At 45.5% G+C, this 20,431-nt stretch overlaps 1 protein-coding gene across 1 annotated transcript in view; it reads right to left on the bottom strand.

The window, feature by feature from the left end:
• LOC144153817 (sodium-coupled monocarboxylate transporter 2-like) overlaps positions 1-20,080 on the bottom strand; it is a 109,069-nt gene extending 88,989 nt beyond the window's left edge. Inside the window, exon 1 of the mRNA XM_077685548.1 lies at positions 20,032-20,080. Within this exon, the coding sequence (XP_077541674.1) occupies positions 20,032-20,067 (36 nt within the window). The 5' untranslated portion in view covers positions 20,068-20,080. The remainder of the gene's footprint in view (positions 1-20,031) is intronic.
• Between the last annotated feature and the right edge of the window lie 351 nt (positions 20,081-20,431).

The following is a 20,431-nucleotide window of genomic DNA, read 5'->3' as shown; positions in this document are numbered from 1 at the left end:
TGTCGTTGCAACAGCGGTCATAGCTCTCCTCCCGGGGTAGGAGACTGCGTTTCTGTATACTGTGGTGGAGTTGAGGGCGTACCGTTTGAAGATAGCTTTCTCACTGGCGTCTCTGCGATCCTGGCGGTGTGTCGGATGCATGTTTCGGGACAGTGGGGCCACATCAGTGAATTGGCGAACATCATGCAGAAGCTAGTCGTGTCGGCCTAGGGTTGTTAAAACAGTGAGCGCAGGCACACTTGGTGCAGAATTGTTCTGCCGGTGAGGTAGAGCTAAGACCTAATAATTGGTTCATATGATTAGCCTAGAGGAGTTCGTCCAAGGTGTTATAAACTCCCAAATGGGTCAGTTTCTGCATTGAGGTGCTGAAAGGTAGTCCAAACGCTAGCTTGTATGCCTTGCGTATGATAGGTTCTACCTTGTCCTTTTCAGCCTTTGAGAGCACGGCATAGGGGAGGGCGTGAGTAATCCTAGAGACAACAAAGGCTTCGTAGTCTAAGCACACCCGCCTGTCGCATACCTTTCGTTTTTGTGCTGACCCTGCGAATCATATGGGAGACTTGCCCCGTGGGGTGCTTAAGTCGTTCAAGCAGTTTGGTGTTGGAGCGATCCGTTTCTAGAAGCATGCCCGAGATTCTCACGTGCTGAGTTGTAACAATAGGGTGGCCAACCGCTTCTAGGGAGATGGTTGGCGTCCCAGGAGGGAGTTCCCTTGTGGTGAGACGATCAGCAGCTCAGATAATTGCGGCGCACACGATAGGCCAAATTGTCGTGCGTATTCACTGAAAATGTCGGCCAGACCAGGCGTATGCCTGGTATGGCAGTCAGCAGCAGCGGGAGGCCTGTGAGAGCGATATTCAACAAAAATGGGGACAGGACCGCACCCTGGGGTGTGACCTTGTTGCCGAAATAAACTGCACGGGACTTGAAATCTCCAACCTTCAGAACGTCTTTTCGGCCTTCGACGAAGCGTAGAATGTATTTGTGGGTGCGGTCCTCGCAATTAAGGCCATTCAGTTTAAGTATGGCTGTATGACTGACATTGTCAATCGCCCCTATTAAATTCAATGCTAGGATGGCTTTCGAACGGCAATGCTAGGATGGGCATGCGAGGATGGCCTCGACGCTTTCAGCATAATCTTTTTCTTCAGTTGAAAAAGGTGGTCCTGCGTGGACAGGTGATGGCGCAGTCCACATATGGTATGTGGGAACATGTTATTTTCGAGGTACTGCTGTAGCCTTTTGTGGATGACGTGCTCTAGAAGCTTCCCAAACACGAAGATAGTGATATAAGGAGCAGGTTCTCTGTGCACTGCGGTCTTCCAGGCTTCGGAATAAGGCGCAGCTCTGCCATCTTCCATTCTTCTAGAAGTTGTCCCGACATCCATACAGTGTTGAGATGGGCGGTGAATTAGATAATGGAGTCGTCATGTAAGTTTGCTAGAAGCGTGTTGGTTATGCCGTCCGCCCCGGATGCTGTGTTGCGTCTTACGGTTTGCAGTGGAGTTTTTATTTCATGCACGTAAATGTCTTCATCCACTTTTGAGATTTTGCTTTCCCGAGTGTGGCGATAGTGACGTTTGCCGATGGACGGGGGTGGGGAATTTCCCGCGAAGGGCTTCATGAGGGCAGTAGAATCTCGTGGATGAGAGTAAATTAGTTTTATTTTGCGTGGTCTGATCGGATTCGGTCTGGCTTTTTGAAAAGCCCATATCTGAGTGGTATCCAGGTCTTTGATGTACTGAGTTCGCCCCGGAGGCTGTCGCAAAGTGGTAGCCAGCTTTCTTTGCAAAGGTGAGCCGCATAGCGTGTTGCTTCTTCTGTTAGAACGGCTATCCTCCTTGTCAAGCTACGATTAAGGCGCTGTCATTTTCAGCGTTCGATAAGGCTTCTTCTAGCTTCCCATAAGTGGAAAAGGTGAGGGTCTACACACGAGGTTGTAGCGGTTGTCCGAATTTTTGTGATATAATCGATATCCTTGCGGAGTTGGATGGTCCATTCTTCTGGAGTGAGCAATGGGACGGTTGCACTGTCAAGTCGGGCTTGTTCCCTTCGCTTACGAATTTAGGCCAGGTCGTCAGGCTAGCCCTGCCCAGAGGCGTGGCGCATTCTCCATGTATTGTCGTGGCTACGATCGAATGGTCACTTCCCAGGTTTTCCCTGGTGTGAGCCCACATAGGCGTGACGTTCCCACTGGTGATGGTGAGATCAGGGGACGCGTCTTGGGAGACCTGTTACCCACGTGCATTGGAAGATGCAGGCCCGACAGCAGGATAAAGTTATCCTCTTTAAGGACGGAATGCAAATCAGTCCTTCTCTTGTTGATGTAGCTGTATCTTCATAAATGGTTCATAAATGGTTTATAAATGGAGCAGCGGTTGTCTGTCCCTGTACTTCTAATTGTTATAATCGTTGTGTGACTTATTTTAACATGAACATTATTCGCTTTACGGTTCCGGCGATTTGGGTATTCTCTAGAGAAAGCGGGAGTTCTATATTGGTCGTAGATTGGTAAGTGGATTCTGGAATGGATGTTTGCGGGGGTGTTGGTTTTTTCCCGTTTCTCTGGCGTAGTGTTTACCCCCTTCCTAATTTATACCTCAGCTCGAGTCGGTGGAGTTGTCGGTTTTCCTGACGTTCCTGTTTCCAGGGGGCCCTCCAGGGACCGGAGCAAGACACGGTAAATATCCAAGTCTTGTAGGAGAACACCCAGCGTCAAGCGAAGACCCGCAAAAAATGCGACGGGAGTACAGGTGAGCTGGGCTCACATGCACAGCCCCTCCGCGTCCTCCTTCCAATCCACTGAAACATGACGAGCTGGTGGAGCTTGAACGACTAAGCGCGCAGCTTCTTGCCGAGATTACACGATGGAGAAGAAAAGCAGGCGGCTGACGTCAGTCGTGGCATAACAACGAGAAACAGAAGTTAAAAAGCGATGGAAATGCAATGTTGCAGCAAAGAACTTTTAATAAGTGTCGCCACGCTTTCGTCATCAAGGCATGTAAGAAGAATTACGTGCCCATAATATTTCTTCTTGCTCGCAGTTTTCAAACGTTGGTGAGTGAGCCCTGATAACCAACTCGGTTAACCATCCTATGAACGTGTAGACGGATATAAATAGAACTGCATTTCTGTGGGGGTTAGAAAAAAATCATTTTATGCGTTACACCTTGCTGTTACCTTAGCTATGCCGGGAGAAATGCAACTGGAAATTGTGTCACTTACTTCTGAGCTTATTATCTAAATGGATACCTCCTACCAATTCCACAGTGGTGGATTCCTAACAAGCCATTTGCTGCTTTATCTCTGCATAGGTCCGCATACGCCGCTGAGTAGAAGTTGTGTACACAAGTAGAACGTTGTTGTACTTAGCGCTGTGTTTTTAACCCATAAACATGCTTACAATGATTACCCGTCCGTCATACCTGTCTTCTTATCTCTTTGCAAGCCCTTTTCAGAAGGTGTGTGCAGTTTTTCCGCATGTCCTGATGTACCAACGCTGTCAGTGACATTGTCGGAAGTCATGTACTCTAGTGATGTTTGCGAAGGCGCACTTGTTTACCAAATGACACAGAACCACGCTCTATCCCGATGCGCAATGCTCGGAGCCGCCTGTCCGTCAAATAGAAGCAACTTTTCTGTAAACAAGAAAGAGAGCTTTTACGCGTCCGAACAACGCACGGCTGAAAAGTGCCTCGTTTATGGAGGTCTAAAAATATTTTAGACACCTGGTAATAGTTAACGTGTGCCTAAATCTTGACAAACGGCGTATTTTCTTCTTGTTTTCTTCCTGAGCGCAACGCCGTAGTCCAACACAGTTGCGTGAGACTTTAGGGACTGAGGAAACAATGCAGATCTTTTTTTTTAATGCAGAGTAAGTCATTTCAGCGGGTGCGATTTTCTCCACCGTCAACAAATTCCGATGAGAACAGAATTATTGTCCTTTGTGGGGAATGCACAATCTACAAGGAACTACTTTAGGTGTTCTTTATTTATGCTACTCTACGTTGAAACGTTTTGGGCAAGCTCATGATGGTATAAACGGAGCATGTAACGCATAGCAAGTCAAGAAACGTTCCCTCGAAACACTCCAACAGTCTGCAACAATCCTATCGTGGAGAACACTGTAGGGGCGCCCCTGCATATTGAAGCGTGAGCTGCACTGGCCGAGGGTGAGCAGTTTCGCATGGCTCCTGGAGAGCCGTGCTGCGCATGCGCGAGGAGCAGGGACGTCACACGGCGCACAGAACGTTGCTCGCTGCCCGGTGTCTCGCACATGCCTCACGCACCCAGCGTCCTCGCCGACCTCCGCTCCGCACGTGGCGGCCCGGTCCACTTGATGATCATGCGCGGGATGGCCGTAGGTGGCACCGATGGATTGTGCGTCGCAGCAACACCGGTGTGCGCCTTTGGAACCAGCTTAGCTCTGGGGCGATTGGTGACACTGCGCTGGAGCCGCTTGATAAATATACATGTGTCACATAAAGTGTATACCGTGTGCATGTCATTGAAGCAGGAGTAAGCATGATAATCAAGCTATCCTAGACAACCAGGAAAGCTAAGCTGCGTTAAATTCCTCTTTCCCATACTCAATATATGGGCCAACTTGCAATACGAGTAATGTCCCTTCATCAAGATAGGACACACCGGGCCACGATCAATGTAGAGGGGATCTTCCCATCCTTTATGGATTTAGTGAATGAATTGTCGTTCAAAGGATTTGCAGAAAGCTGGTGTAATGCACAGTGGGATTCGGTGTTACAATCTCCAATGAAGATATGCTTATTCCAGGCTAAGTTTGTACCATGTACTTTTTTGCAAATGTTTGATCACTCCCCACGATAGCCCTTATAAGGGAGAATTGCATTTATGCTGTATCGGTTGCATTAGTATTCCAAAGTTGTATATATTTCAGGTAAATATACCTTGAAAATGTTTCAATCAATGTTTTTAACTTGGAACCCCCAACCTTTCCCCTTTATTGCGCAATACTTTGATTGATTGATACGGGGTTAAACGCACCGACGCAACGCAGCCGATGAGGCGCGCCGTAGTGAAGGGCTCCTGATTAATTTTGACCGCCTGGGGATCTTTAACATGCGCCGAAATCTCGTACACACGGGCGTTTTTGCTTTTCGCCTCCATCAGAAAAGCGGCCGCCGCGGCCGGGAATCGAACCCGCGACTTCATGCTCAGCAGCGCAAGATATTGCACAATAGCGCGTTCAAAACACGCGCGTGGAAATACATACCTTCACAGAAATGAATATGATTAGCTTAGCCCTCTGCGGCTGACGAAATATATTCATTGATGGCTTGAAATCCAGCCATCTATAAAAACGATAGATAGGTCGTTTTCATGCAGTGGAAGGCTCGCCCAAGGATATGCGTCCCCTGAACCCTAGTTTACAAATATTTTTTCCTTTCCGATGACCGCCTGGGCGTTCCGGATGTTTAGCAAGAATCCTAACAGAGCTGCTCTGTAAACAAGCTTATCCAAGACTGATGTGCCAAACGGCTGTATATTATTCGCTCAATGTCATTTTCTTCCGCCTTTGAGCGCGAACTTTATGCTGCAGGATTTGCGCTAATAGTTTGTGTTATCCTTCGCGACGGCGTTTACAGTCTAAATAATCTAATCTAATCCATTTCACACCGAGGTATTCCTAACGTGCCACCCAGAGCTTCATCGTGACTTGCGTCGTCCCAATTAGCAGCGCCTCAGCAGCACACATGACAAGGGATATACGTTTCGCTTTTTGTTACGGTCTGCAAACTGACAACCACGCTTCAAATTAAATTTCAGTGACGGCTGCCCTGTCACGCCGTTTTCAGCTCATCGTGTGGCCTTCGCGTCACATGCGCAATTGTTGCACGTGTCCTTGTGTTGTCAGCGCTTTGTTACTAAACGCCGCAAAGTTCTCCTGCCAACTGAGATTCCCGTGAGAAATCGATTGATTGGGGGGTTTAACTTGCCGAAGCTACACCCGGGCTATGAGTCGCGCCGTAGTTTAACTCTCCGGATTAAAGTTGATCACCTGGGGATTTTTGACGTGCGCTGAAATTTGTACGCACGGGAATTTTCGATTTTCGCTTCCATGAGGAAAGCAGCCACCGCGGCCGGGTTCGAAGCCGTGCCCTTGGGTTCAGAACCGCATTCTCCGAAAAACCCAAAGTAAATAACAACAGCAATTCAAACCACGAGGAACTACTGATAGCACACAAGGTCACGACAAGACTGAAATTCGGCATTATGGAACATCAAAATCAGGACAGGAACACCGCACTCGTAAGAGCATCAGAATCAGATGGCAAGAATACGACACGACGGCAGTACGACACGCGAAAATACGTCAAAACTACATCCATTCTTCTTGTCGACTTTTTCGACAAGAAAATTGCGAAAGGAATACCCTACTTCTGAAATGATCACAACATTCTGCACTCTTCGATGTGCAGTGCTCGCAGCCACATTGTTTGTGGAAAAAATTACTTTTATATAAAGACGAAAATGTGATTCTAGGTGCCCAACGAGTCCGTCTTCTTTGAGGGCAAATTCTTCTACAAGAGGTATATATAGTGATTTTGATTGTATGATTAATTTTAGCACCCGAAAAATTCTCTTCACGCGAGCGTTCTCGTGTATTGTTTTCATTTTCGAAACACACTCGACGTCGGACTAAACAGCGTGAAGCCCTAGACCATAAGCCGCCGCAGCGGGTTTTCTTCTGATTGTATAATAAAGAATTTCTTCTCATTAATTTTCGCGACATACTTCAGCATCGCATTCGAAAAACATGCAAATGGTGTTATTGCTGTGAAATCGTTGATAATTATGTTGGTTGAAAATCGATCGTTTACGGCATCCGAAATGGCTGATGTACACCGCACCAACTGGCCAATCCTCAGAGGTTCAAGACTACGTCAATACGTATTGCAATACGTATTGCAAGTCTTGCAATACGTTCACGGCGTTTCCTACATGTTAACAAAGTCGGGGAAAGCATAAAGTACCCGTTGTTTTCACTGCACCTTTAAAGCTCGGTAGGCTTGGCAAGGCTTTGCAGTTAAGAAAGAAAAGGGAGCATCTAGGGCAATATTCAAGGTTCGGCACGTGCTCAAATTTGTGAACTGCACGCAGGGTATTACCTGAAATACCTTTGTCTTGCGGTCGTTTCTACATCAGATAATCAGGCCGATGTATCAACGGAACACTGCGTGAACATGGATACGCCTGCAAACAGGTCAGCACAGTGGGAAATGTTGCGGCACACCGTCCGAGGTGCAAGTGTGAGGTTACGTTTGAACAAACCACCATTTTGTTCCGTGCTAAAGACAAAATGTCTCGTGAGATATATGAAGCATTTTCTATGATATCAGGACATCAGGGTGAATGCGTTAGCACCCCTTAGATTACGCTCACCCAGCGTAAGATCCAGTTTTTAGAATCATCTTTTTAACGCCAGCACGTGGGCCGCTTTCGACCACCGCTATCTTTTTATCTTATATTCCACCCGTCTGACTTCCCTTCGCCACTTATCTGGAATTTGCTGTTGCATTCTGTGTTGTTCTATATGTATGTTCTCGTCGTGTTCCGAATAAATCAGTTGTTAGTGCGTCGTCTTCTCATGAAAGTATACATTTTTTTCCCGTGGCTGCCTCTTTGTTCCCAACAAGCGCAAGTTACCTACAAAACCTCAGTAGTGTACCACGTAGACGGTTGCATAGTGGCGTCATCGAAATTTCACTTCTGGTTGCAGTCTACCGATTCATAGACAATGCGGGCTCGTAAAGAAATGTTCTAAACGATCTAAAAAGGTGCCGGTTAAGACTTCCCCTAAACGTTTATTCTTCCAACTGCACACCGGAACACTCCCGGTGAAACCATGGCTACAAGAAAAGGAGATTTTTATGCCCTGGGACGTCACTTGTGACTTTTGTCATAGGCAGGAAACAGTCGAACATATTTTCTTGGATTGTTCCGAGGTTGTGTTTTATTGGGACATTCTCCCGGGAACGTTCAAGAAGTAATTACCGGTCACACCGTAAGGCATACGTTTCTCGCCTAACAAAAATAAAAAGGGTGTTCCTTTGGTGATGTTCACGCTCCTGAGCCTGCATAGTCTATGGAAACCTTGTATAGATATCTAAGCTATAAGCTTGGGCGTGTTGGTATAGCATTCTCGGAACAGCGCAAAGGGACGAGGACAAGGCGTAGACGGGACACAGCGCAGAATGCTTGTATGGATGTCAGGCGAACTGCGCTATGAATTCAAGCGCAAGTGGGTCTATGAACCCGCCTTATATCTTTCCCGCAACCTTCTTCATTCAGATGGTGCTGCCGTCTAGGAGAGGCAAAGCGAAGTAGTTCATGTAGTTCATCTTGACGCTAATGTGCGCCTACAGTTGGCGCCTCGATACCAGCGTCTTCGTGCACGCGGGATGCGGGTGAATTGAGGCACTCTCCGCCACCTACTGCTTTCGGGCTCGGTTCGGTTCCGTTCGGACGGCTTTCAAGAGGCTACGGATTCAGTCAGACTTACGCAATGTTCCGGCGCGTGCAAACCAGTGTTTAACGTTGATGTGTCTAACGGTGCCATACCGACGTAATATAAATAGCTATGTGCAAGTTCATATGGGTGCACAATAAACCTCAAATGCTCCTGTGAAGGCACATTTCTCTTTCGTCATTTACCGATTCCTATGAAAGAGGCCTCAACCACATTTTTTTGCATCAGAATCAGTGTCAGAATCAGATACGAGGCCCCTGGCTATGATTTCAATAACGTACTTTTTCGAAATGCCTACAGCAGTTCCCCGAAAGGACCAATTAACCTAAACCTAGAAGTTATTATCGAGCTTCAATAATTCGTTACAGTGGAGACACACCCATGCGTATTGAATAAAACACATGTACTGTGTGATAGTAAAACTACTCATGCAAAAGTTTTAGTTAAGTTAGTAGGCCGAAAAGGCAGCATCATTGCCAAAAAACAGCGCACGAACTGACCAGCGGGTGGAGCAAAGCATTGTCAACTGTTTGAAGGATAAATTATTAAGAATGCGTGAACAGGAATTATATATAGGCAGTACGGTTGCACACTAAAGCTGCTCACTCCACTCATTCTTGACAATATCGTTGCTGAGGTGTAGAAAAACCTTAGGCATTTCTAAAACAAAACACGGATGCATATAGTACAGTAGTACTACCGCCCTTTCAAAAAATACGCGTTTGATGGGTTTTCATGAGAGCAAATGAAAACACCCTGGTGAGAGACGGCGTCAAATATAGTCGACATCGAGGTAAACAGAACAACCCTGCAAGCTGACACTGCTTATAGCTCGAAAACGGAAATATACAAAGAAATGCTCGCGCTGTCCCAACAAATAGCATGCGAGTAGTGGAAAGGCGGGAAAATTATGTTTATTTGAATTAAATTCCTGACAGAATGCATGGCCTAAAACATAAGTGTGGAAAGGTGACAATGAATGTAAACGGTGAGGGCACGTGGAGGGAGAAAAGGCGCTAGAAGAGGAGGGCTATGATCACAGACCGGATGTTATGCAAATGCCTGTTTTTTTTCCTTACACCCCTATCGCGCCGCTTTGATATATGAGCATAAATTAGAGGTAAAGAAGGGGATTTATGTTGTTTTTGTAGTTCCAATAAAAGGCCTATTATGGCGTTTGCGCCTAAATACCTATAAGTGTATATTAATGCTTATTCTCAAAATCGGCGCATATGTGGACACTATTTAGCCTCAACCTTCACTTTCGAGTAGAGTTTGAGATCGTTATTCGTTTACCGGGCAGCTGGAATTGACTGTTATGAACTCTACTAGGCTAATCCTAGTTCTATAGTTCAACCAGCCCTCAGAAAACTGCTTCTAGCAGCGGTGGAACTGGATGCAGCGACAAGTGGCACAATGTTTCATTTGAAAATCTGAAGATGGTAATCCAAGGTTACTATTGCTTCCACAATTTAAACAGTGATTCTTATAGGCTATGTTCCGCACTCTCTCGAAACAGATTTCTTCAAGCATGTGCAGCCGCATCCTCGTTTCTAGAAGCATACTCATATGCAACTCTATTTTCAACGCAAGCATTAAGAATTCAAATAATAATAATAAACGTAATATTTATTAGTCAAACAAAAGTCATGTACATTATCAGGCCTACCTAAGCCGCAACGGGCTTCTCTGCCAGAGCCTGGGAGGCGACAAGCGTTAAAAAAAGTATATATATAACAGCACAGAGTACCAACCAAGAACAGATAACCATGCGGTATTCACAAAATCTCTGGAAAGCTCTAACGCATGCGCCGTAAAGCCTTTTTCAGTTTATATTTCGAAGCATGCCCAAAAAAGTCAGATGGCAAAGTGTTAAATATAGCTGGCACATAATAACCACGTGTTCTTTTCCCGTACCTTGTGGAACAACGAGGAATTGCGTAACGTTGCTTCCGTCTCCGGGACCGAGCAGGAGTTTAACAAGTTTTGAATGTGTTATTTTGAAAATGTTTTAAAATAATCGTTTCGTTTAGGAGCGAGGTAAAATCGGGCAACGTCAAGGTTTTGAATACATTGTCATCTTTCTCAGTACACAAGTCATATGCAATGGCACGCAGCAAAAAACGCAAAATGGAATTGATTCGCTCTATCAAACGTAAAGCACAGTGACCATATACTGTGATACCGTACCTAAGCACACTATAACAAAGGGAATGTACAAGAACTTTTCGCAGCGAAAATGGAATAAATGTTCTTAATTTGTACAACAAAGATTATACAGCACGACTTTTTTTACACACATAAGCTAGTGGGAATTCCAAGAAAGGTCGCTATCGAAATACAGACCTAAATACTTCACAGTGGACATATAATTTACAGGAATACAACAACAAGAACAGCAGGCCGCTGTGTGTAGAAATAAAGATTGCGTTAAGTCAACTTTTTTCAACGCTTCAAATGTTCCGCTTTCTCTACAAACAGATTTCTTCAAGCATGTGCAGCCGCATACGCGTTTCTAGAAGCATGATCAAATCGAACTCTATTTTCAACGCAACCATTGAGCATTGAAACCTTCCGCTTTCTCTCCAAACAGATTTCATCAAGCATGTGCAGCAGCAGCCGCGTTTCTAGAAGCCTGCTCACATCCAACTCTATTTTCAACAGAACCGTTGAGCATTGAATACGCCTTTTTAGCACATCATTGCAATATTTAAAAGCAACGGCGAAACCTCACTGCACAGCTGTATTTCCTTACGCATTAAAATTCACACTGCCGACGGGAATTTAAATAAGCATTTTCTTCAAAAAATTCTTCGGATGCTAAATACCTTTCGAAAACGCTCTTCAAATGTGTTGAAGTGTATTTTCCGTGTTGGAGTGTCTTGCCTGGACAGTTCCGCTAATGTCAGTGTATATGACAAAGTTGCTAGATTTGTACCTAACAGTTCTCATCTAGGATTAGTTCATTCCCGGATAAATCGTCGTCTCTCGAGTTTATTATTCTCTGCTCTTATTGTGTCCTAAATAAATTGCGTCAGGCAGACATAAAGTAGCCTTTTTGTAATCAGTATTTTCACCTCTCAGTTATTCTTCTTCATGCCTGTTTCATTACATGTGATGCTCGAGCAAGCGACAGTTCCTATTGAACGTGAATATGAGCAGTGCGTTCTTTGAACTAGAGCTATGTATCGCAATTACTCCAGTGGTAATATGGGAGAACTGAACGGCTATCATCAAGTTTTCGCACCTTTGTGATATCGTAAACAGTAACATTTTTGGTTTTCCTTTCGTTTGTTATTTATTATTTGCGTTTTTGTAAAAATTATGGTGCCAATATTTACGCCACTGGAAGCCGAAAGCGTTGTTTCTTCTGCCTATTTCCGACACCTAAAACGCTCTTTTTTAACGCGTAAATATCCGGCCCCTGGTTATCATTTATTTGTATAACGTGGTCAGGAACTGGACGAACATACGTCTGCATTCAAAAGCTCATTCGATGTGCTTAGGTGACATCATAACAAAATAAAAAAGAACATGAAGCAAAAAGTGAGGAAATTGAACTGATTTTTTTTATGTCAGTAATATAAAACACTTTTCCCGGCTTGTCTATTGCAACAATGAACCTACAACGCCCGCCGAAGAAACCACCTACAAACAAAATTATGTCTGGTTTTGTCACCAACCTATTCACTTATATCACATTTGAATAGTCTGAAATTCCCGCACCAGAATGAGAAGAGCTGCGGTATTCGCAATAAATGAACTAACCACGCATTAACGACCAGCATTACACGCTCCGTCACATTTGACAATCTTTCTTTATGATCAAGCATGGCTTTAACTCCCGTCCTCATTGAGGCTGGATTGACAATTTCATTTCGTTGGGTCTCTTGTCTCGCTGACAAAGTAATTGAGGGGATCTTTCATGTCAACAGCTACTACGCTTCCTCACATTATCAGGCCCTTAAAATGTTGTTCCTAAATGACTCCGTAATCCTTATATGCCACCACTTTAGTAATGAACCATCTGGGCTTTCAACTGCAGCCAGAAGTTATCTGTGAACGCGCCAACTCCAGCAAAATATTAAGCTTAAATTAGGAGTTTAATAAAGAACAGCTGATCGAACCTACTAAAAACCGATGGGGATATTGTTACGAGGGGTGGGGACACATGGCGGACTCGGGATAAGCTGGTAGAAAAAACCGTTGATGCTACTCTCAGCCATTCAAAGCACAAGCTTTTTCTTCCTACGGCATGTTTTTTCAAAGCGCACTCATTCTTATATACGGTATACTAATCACCGTATAAACCGCGAGCAAAGCCCATAGTGGCCACCGAATTATAAATCACTGTCGAAACAGTGCCCTGAACTGAAAGGTTGTGATGTCAAGACATTGAAATTTTAAAACGATAAGCTTTATTCGGTTGTATTCCTGATTTTCGGAGGACTGCCGCAGCTGCTGCGACTGCTTTCTACCAGGACGCGCCGGTGGTTACTATGTTACACCACAGAACGCTGGATTCCGCGCCGCGCCAATTAGACCCCAAAGTGACTGGTGCCACAAATTCGGCAGCTCATGCGGATGTCACGTTTTCTTCACTTGACCCTGGTAGCGTCTCAACAGCGTTCAGGACAGCTGGACAATCTTCGCTGCACAAACCGCGAATGTAAACATGTCGGCCTAAGTGAACCACGACCCTTCCGTGTAATGGTTGATACCACAAGGAAGTTTATGTCCACCGTAAAGCATGCGCACGTACAAACGCTCCGTATTTTTTTAACTCGTATGCCACCTACGTATGGCATCCGCCAATCTTTGTTTTAGTCACTCCTGTAAAGCTGTAGCGATCTGAAAATCAGCGCATTGTTATTGCAAATCTTGCGGTTTGTTGCGATTGAAGAACAAAGGTTGTTTTTGCGTGCCCAATTCTTCTTGTTGCCCTCGGCTTCGACCGTAGTGATTTTTTTGTTTCTTTGTTAACTTGGCTGTGTCGGGGTTTATTTTACCTTTATCTCTAAAGGAAAGGCCTTTCGGCCGTGATCTGCCACGCTCGCGCCTGAAGTCTCTGGTAGCCTTTGGCATCTATCCCACGGTGTGCGACAAGACCGTCCATGAATTCAGCTGCATTAGCTAAAATACTCTTGTATTGGCGGTCTTTTCCCCAGGATTATAATATTTTAGGTAGTCAAGGGCAAGATCTTTTCAGGTGCGAAGACTGATTCACATTATTGGAATTACTAAAATCCTGGCGGCCTTCAGCCACTCATCATGCTAGCCATTAAAATATAAGAAATCTCGGAATAAAATGTCTCGTCTGACAGGCGGTAATTATGCGGAATGCTAGGTTTAACCATGTCGCAGATTTTCGCACTCTCTCTGAACACTTGGACCTTGGCCTCTTCTGTCATGGCGAAACTGTCAGTGAGCACAGCGACTACGCCTTACGGTGAGTAATGGACCAGCAAGCACGGCCGCTCTAAATTGGCGCCAAAAGATAATTATCTTCTCCTACCTTGTGATGTAGCATGTCACCTGTCATATGGAACGGAGGGCATGCACTCGCACCGGACGGTAAACTCATCTACACTAAAGGACTTGACATAGACAGCTCAAAAACTTTGAACTGTTGTTTTTGTCCCGCGCTCTGTACTTTTTCTTCTCTTTTTCTCCTCTTCATATTTTCTCCTTGGTTGTGCAATATTTTCTTTCTTTCCTTCTGCAGTCGTTTTTTCCGGTCCCCGGAAAAAAATTCCGCCATCTCCACGAAGTGAATGATGATGAGAGGGGCGAAGCAAAAATGCTTATGGATTAAACCGTGAAACATTCCCCCGCACATCATATAAAGACTCGACACGTCAAGCTTTCCACCGCTCCGTTGACAAACCTGTCGAAGAGGTCGATGTTTGTGGTGGTTATGTAGGGGTTGTTTTGGACGATGAGAATCTCCATGGGTAAGTTGGTGAATTCGGTGTGTGACTTTTTGGCCACCTTGGCCGTAGCCTTCTGCAGAGCGTCTTGTGTCGTGTACCCCCGGTACGTGTCTTGAGCTCGCAAGCGACGAACGACAACCTCTTCTTCTTCCTCTTCTCCTTGTTGGGTAGCAACGAACGCGTTGAACGTTTTATCCTCTTCGGCCAATCTTTGGTTGGCTAATCCCTAGGGGGATCCTGCCACAATCATCATTAATGTGCCATGCCGTATACAGCAGCAACAAGGGATGGGACAGGGCCCGATCAAGAGGAGCTTCGCCCCCAAAATGCCTGTCATTCATTCATTCCTTGCGTTGAATTGTGGGACATTCATTTTTTCCGTTTCTCTTTCGCAGATAAGATCAATGCATTCTCATTATCGGCCCTTGTCAGCCTCAACAAAGCGTCTTGCACCTGTCACCTCTGTCATGCCCAGTCTTCTGAACACCCAAAACAAAACACTTTGCAAGGTTACAACAATTGGGTTTACTCAAGGCTATCGAATTCAAGGCCTTGCGATGCACTGCCTTTCCGAAGGTTCTCTAATAGTCTTCACTGAAAAAGCCATCTTCGTGAGACAAAATGTTTCTACATTCAGCCGCAGTACTCCTGTTGAGGAGCTGTTACCTCCGTCACCTATGTAAAAAAAAGGACTTTAACCCCCCATGATTGTGTCCTTTACAGAATATGGTATCGCCCCTCCGATGTGGTATTTGACCCTATGATTGGGGCCAAATATCACTTTCTTAATCATTTGCAGAAACGTTCGAGCGGCCACCTAGCTGTGCAAGACGACAACATTAATACTATTTATACAAACCAAGCCACTAAACAACATATTCGTGAAAGGTAGCGTCTTACGCATGCCACGTGTTGCCGGTGGTTGTGGGTGCACTTAACAGGCACAAGCCAGCTTAGCACTACTCTTCGCTACTTCTACTCTTTATGAGGGCTTGAAGTAAGCCAAATGTAACGGTCAAACTAGAAAGGCTGTGAAAGATACCTTTAAGAAAATGTATAAGAGAGGTAGAAATTGGTGGACACAAGCACCTTTGAGTCACATATGTTACTCACACATGCTTATGTCTATCAGTTTCTATAAAAAGGTGAAGCGAATACCTGTTTGCAAGCTGCACGGACGTAAAATGGTTCCCTGAAACTGTTGCACGCTGTTACATTTTACCGATAGATTCCAGATAGGGCTGGATTCATACTGGACGGATATTTTTTCGTGGGCGCATTTGCATTTTAAAGAGCCATTGTTCACAACACTGCCGGTAGCATGACGGGTGACCGCTCAATTTCTGGTGGAATCATAAAGCCGCTTCCATTCGCCCTCTGTAACCTGTGTCTGCACTTCCAGAGGCTTCCCAAACCTTCGCTATATCGTCCCAAGCAGCAGGTTGATCACCAAAGTACAAAAAGTAAAAACAGTCATGGCTACTAACAGGGGCTTAACCAGCAGGGGGTGGGGTGTTTTGGGGTCAGAACCCACCCTGAAATGTAAGTGTTCAAAAAAATGGCATACATTGTCATGAAGGCTGCCGCAGTCTCTCTTTGTTTTTATTTTTCCCGTGGCGGGTAATCTTCGCGCGTCCCCGATCGGCCAGGCCACGATGGTTATGGCCATGCAAACCACCGTGGTAGGGGAAGATATCTCCCCCGAGGAATTTAGTAACGGCGCCGGATGGACAACATCGATTAACAAGAGCAAGTCGGCTAGCAAGGACGCGCCCGAGCAGCGTCGTCCGCACTGCGAGGCGGGAACAAGGGCCCTGCCTCGGCGAACGTAAACAAACGTATCCACGCCGCTTTGAGGCTGCCCGCGTTGCCAAGGAGCATATTAGAATCATGGCTCACCCCCGCGGAGGCCAGGACATCAGGAAGGTGGGCCATCTTAGGGTCGCGCAAGCCCTAATAACCGCAGCCAACCTGCAGGAGACGGACGTCACGGAAGTCTTAATATGTCCAAGCAAGATGTAGAACATCATGGCAGCGAGCACCCCCTCGAAACGCAACGCCATGGGTTCGCTGCGGGGATGGACATCAACATCGACTAAGCCAGTTACGAGGTGAATGCTTACTTTGCTACCCGAGAACTCGTGCAAAGGGGCCACACCTGGCCTCGATCCCGCCATAGATCACCAGGAATTACCGCGCCTCATAATTCAGCCCAACAAATCCACTGCCCTCGAGGTGAGAAGAATCAAGAATACGAGCACCATCTTAATTCTTTTCGGTGGCCTTAAAGTGCCGGATTATGTTAAATATGGCCCAAGCCTCGTGAAGCGCTCGCTCTACCGTAGACACACCGATATCTGCTACGCTGCGGTAGAATCGGCCATCGAGCCGATTTATGTCCGGCACCCGAAGACGTTATCTGCCGAGGGTGTGGCGAAAACAACCCGGACAACAAACACGACTGCTCTCCCAAATGCACCATCTGCAGGTGGCCTTACATGACAGCAGACAAGGCCTGTAAGCAACGTTACCAGGTGCCCTTCCTGGTCCGTCAACGTCGTAGGGAGAGACGCAAGCGTGGCCACGGCGGCAGCAACAACTGTAGCGTGCATACGTCACGGAGTCGTTCAGGTGATCGAGGCGGCTCCAGCAACGAATCCAGAGGACAGTCGAAAGAGCGCTCATCTTCCAAGGGGCGCAAGCTTTTGAGGACCAGACATTGCTCCAGGAAGCGGTCTCGCTCTCACTCCAAGGGACCTCCTGCTGTTCGCATCCAGGTGCCAGCCAGCAGCAGCCAGGACACAAGCTGGGCTGATCGAGTGAGGGACTCGCCCAGAGAATAGTAGGGGACCGAGTACACTGCCGTGTGGGACACCTGAAGTAACCGACTGAAGAATTGAATTTTGGTCATTAATGCACACACACTGCGAGTGGTCAGACAGTAGTTAGAAACCCAGGCTAATAGAAAATTGGGAAGTTCAATAAGCTGTAATTTAACCATACGTCTATCATGAGGGATGCAGTCGAAAGCTCAAATTTAAGAATATGACGTCGACTTGGCCGCCTTTATCCATCATAGATGCAAGAGAATGAATGACTGTACATAAGTGAGTTGTTGAGAAGCCTTTCGAAAACAATGCTGGTACGGAGATAAAATGTTATGCTGGTCTAGGTGTTTTCATATGAATGTTGTGACAATGTGTTCTAACATTTTTCTACAAGATGATATAATCGACATTGGCCGATAATTGGAGACAAGAAGAGGGTCTCCCTTTCTGGGAATGGGCTTGGCACGAGCTATTTTCAATTCTTTAGGTAATGTTGCAGTACGGATTGAAGCTTCAAAAATTGTAACAAGGTATTTGGACAAGGGCTTGGCGTACCGTCGCCAAAATTCATTCGGTATTCCCTATGGACCACCGGAAGATTTTACTTTTATTTGAATAATCCTGTTTCGAACTTCTTCATATGAAATTATGTTATCTGGTGGAATATCTGGATCATGTACAAAAGTCGCAAGCTGAGAACACTGACAGAAAACACTATGACAAAAGGAGTTAAAATGATCAGCAATCGCTTTCGCATCCAATATCAGAGAACCGTTCACGGAAATTTGTTCTACGTTCTTTTTGCGAAAGCTAATGTAGGCCCAAAACTTCTGCGCGCCATCTTTAATAAAATTAGCCAGAGTAGTATTAAAATAAAAGCTCTTCTCGCGTTGAATCGCTTGTAAAGCAGACCGAACTTCCCGTAGTCGGTGGGAAGCTACCCTGTTTTTCGTGCTACGTTCAGCCTTCCGTTTCAACTGCAGTGTAGGTCTCGTGACCCACGAATTGAGCTTAGTGCGTTTTTTTAGTTTGTTCGGAATGAGTGTACCTAAACAAAACTTACAGATGGCCTTCAATTTCTCCCAAAGGGGTTCCACATTGTCGCCACAAAGGTTGGCCACATGATCATCCAAAAACTAAAAATTGCGCGAATCTTGAACGTGCGCAAATTTTTAACAGATTTTGTGGCGTGCGTATCCATAAAACGGTTTACATGCAAGGGGAAAAACACTAACCAAACTGTGGTCCGATATGCCAGTGATTACGGACGCGTCGTACTGAACAATTGATCGATGTAAAAATACCAGATCAAGCAATAAAGATGTTGACTCTGCAACACGTATAGGATCAACCACAACTTGCACAAGATTGTTGTCAAGCATAATATCAAAGAAACAAGAAATAGTGACAGATTCAGAGCCTCCTTCTAATCTTTCCTAGTCAATGCCAGAAAAATTGAAATATCCTGCTAATATTACTTTTCGATCGGCGAATTTTAGCATGTGCGTATGCAATTTGGTCATATAGGCGCTTTTTGAGTCATGAGTCCGGTACGCTGCGTACAACACGAAGTCCTGGCCGCCAAGTGCCACGTTTAAACACAAGCACTCAAGATCGGGCACATCAGATAGAAGCGTAGCTCTTATACAGTCTTTCAGAATAACCACCACACCACCCCCGTAGTTGCCCTGTCCTTTCGAAAAATTTTGAAACCGGGCGGCACCACGCCATCATCACTGACGGACGTGTGAAGCCACGTCTCGGTAAGGACAACTAGGTAAGGATCGTGTGCTAGAAGTAAAGCTTTAAGGTTTTCAGTTTTTTGTTTGTAATACTACGAGCGTTTAGATTTTGTAATCTTACACGTTGGTTGGTCGTATGTAATGCGCTTCCATTATCACTACCTTCATGATCACTGCTCACAACACTTTCTGCGTTCGCTGCATGCGCATGCTGTTCTTTTCGAGTGATTTGTCTACGTTCGTTCGCTGTTTCGTTCAAAGGGAAAACTTCTTTGTCAACATGCAATTTATCGTGAACTAGATAAACGTTTTTTCCTTCGGATTTTTCGTCTTTTGCACGGTCCAAAAGAAGTTTTTGTTTTTTCAAAGTTTGCTTGGGGTAGTCGTTTCGGACGAATATTTTAGTTTCCTTGAGTTTTTTGACATCTTTTATAAGCGGATTTTTCGTTGTAGTCTTGAAATAACAAGGTTTCGGGTCTTTTTGTACCTGGTTTCCCTATTCTATAAATACGCCTTACCGATTTGCACGTGACACCAAACTTATCTTTAAACGTTGCGTCAATTACTTTTTGTTTCAATTCCGCTTCCGTCTCTTTGGGTCTTTCTGAATTACCAAAAACCACTAAAATCGAGCGCCTACTTCTACCCTCGAGGTCAGTAACGTTATTTGTCTGAAAGCTAACTGCTTTCTGGTATATTTAAATAGGATTGTCAAGTTCGTCTAGTTTGGATGATTTGTTCTTAATTTCAGTGATATGTTTCTCAATACCAAGGAACCGCCGTTTGATATCCACAAACATACCTTTAAAGCCACTGATTTCATTGCGCAATTCGTCTTGACCTACTAAAATCTTAAGCAATTCTTCGACAGTAGGTCCGGGATTAGATTCAATGTCTCCGCACAATAACAACCGCATGGCCCAAAAGCATTCGTAAGCAATCACAGAACACTGCTGGGGGAACGACAGAATTATAACAAAGCGCGAATCGCTCTTAAAGAAACCGAAACAAGGACCAACCTGCACAAGGCAGAAGAACGGCTTGGTTAGCGACATGCCGCTGGCATGCCCGCCATGCCCACTGAAATTGAATTTCAGAAGCGGTTCATATATAGGCGCTGTATCTGCTGACGTCACGGCTTGGACAGAGATAGCTGAGGAAGAACAAAAGAGGATGTCGCTCGTTGTTGCGTCATGCTGCAGCAAATGCATTGCCGCATAAGCTGGTTGTTGAAGCATCGGCAAGGTCGAGTTTGGAAAGTGGCAGCACTGCATAGCCAAACCTGCGCAGAAGAGCCCCTGCACAACGCAGAAGAACGGCTTGGCTAGCGACATGCCGCTGCCATGCCCGCCGTGCCCACTTCGGGCATGGCACTGCACGCATGATGTGCTCAAATAATCAAAGAAGGGTCTGCGTGCG

This window comes from Haemaphysalis longicornis, unplaced genomic scaffold (assembly GCF_048455015.1).
Source record: "Haemaphysalis longicornis isolate Haplotype H1 unplaced genomic scaffold, Haemaphysalis longicornis Haplotype H1 scaffold_9, whole genome shotgun sequence".
In the NCBI taxonomy this organism is placed as follows: Eukaryota; Metazoa; Arthropoda; class Arachnida; order Ixodida; family Ixodidae; genus Haemaphysalis; species Haemaphysalis longicornis.
Note: the sequence above shows the minus strand (reverse complement) of the source record. Positions and strands in the feature narration are given on the sequence as shown.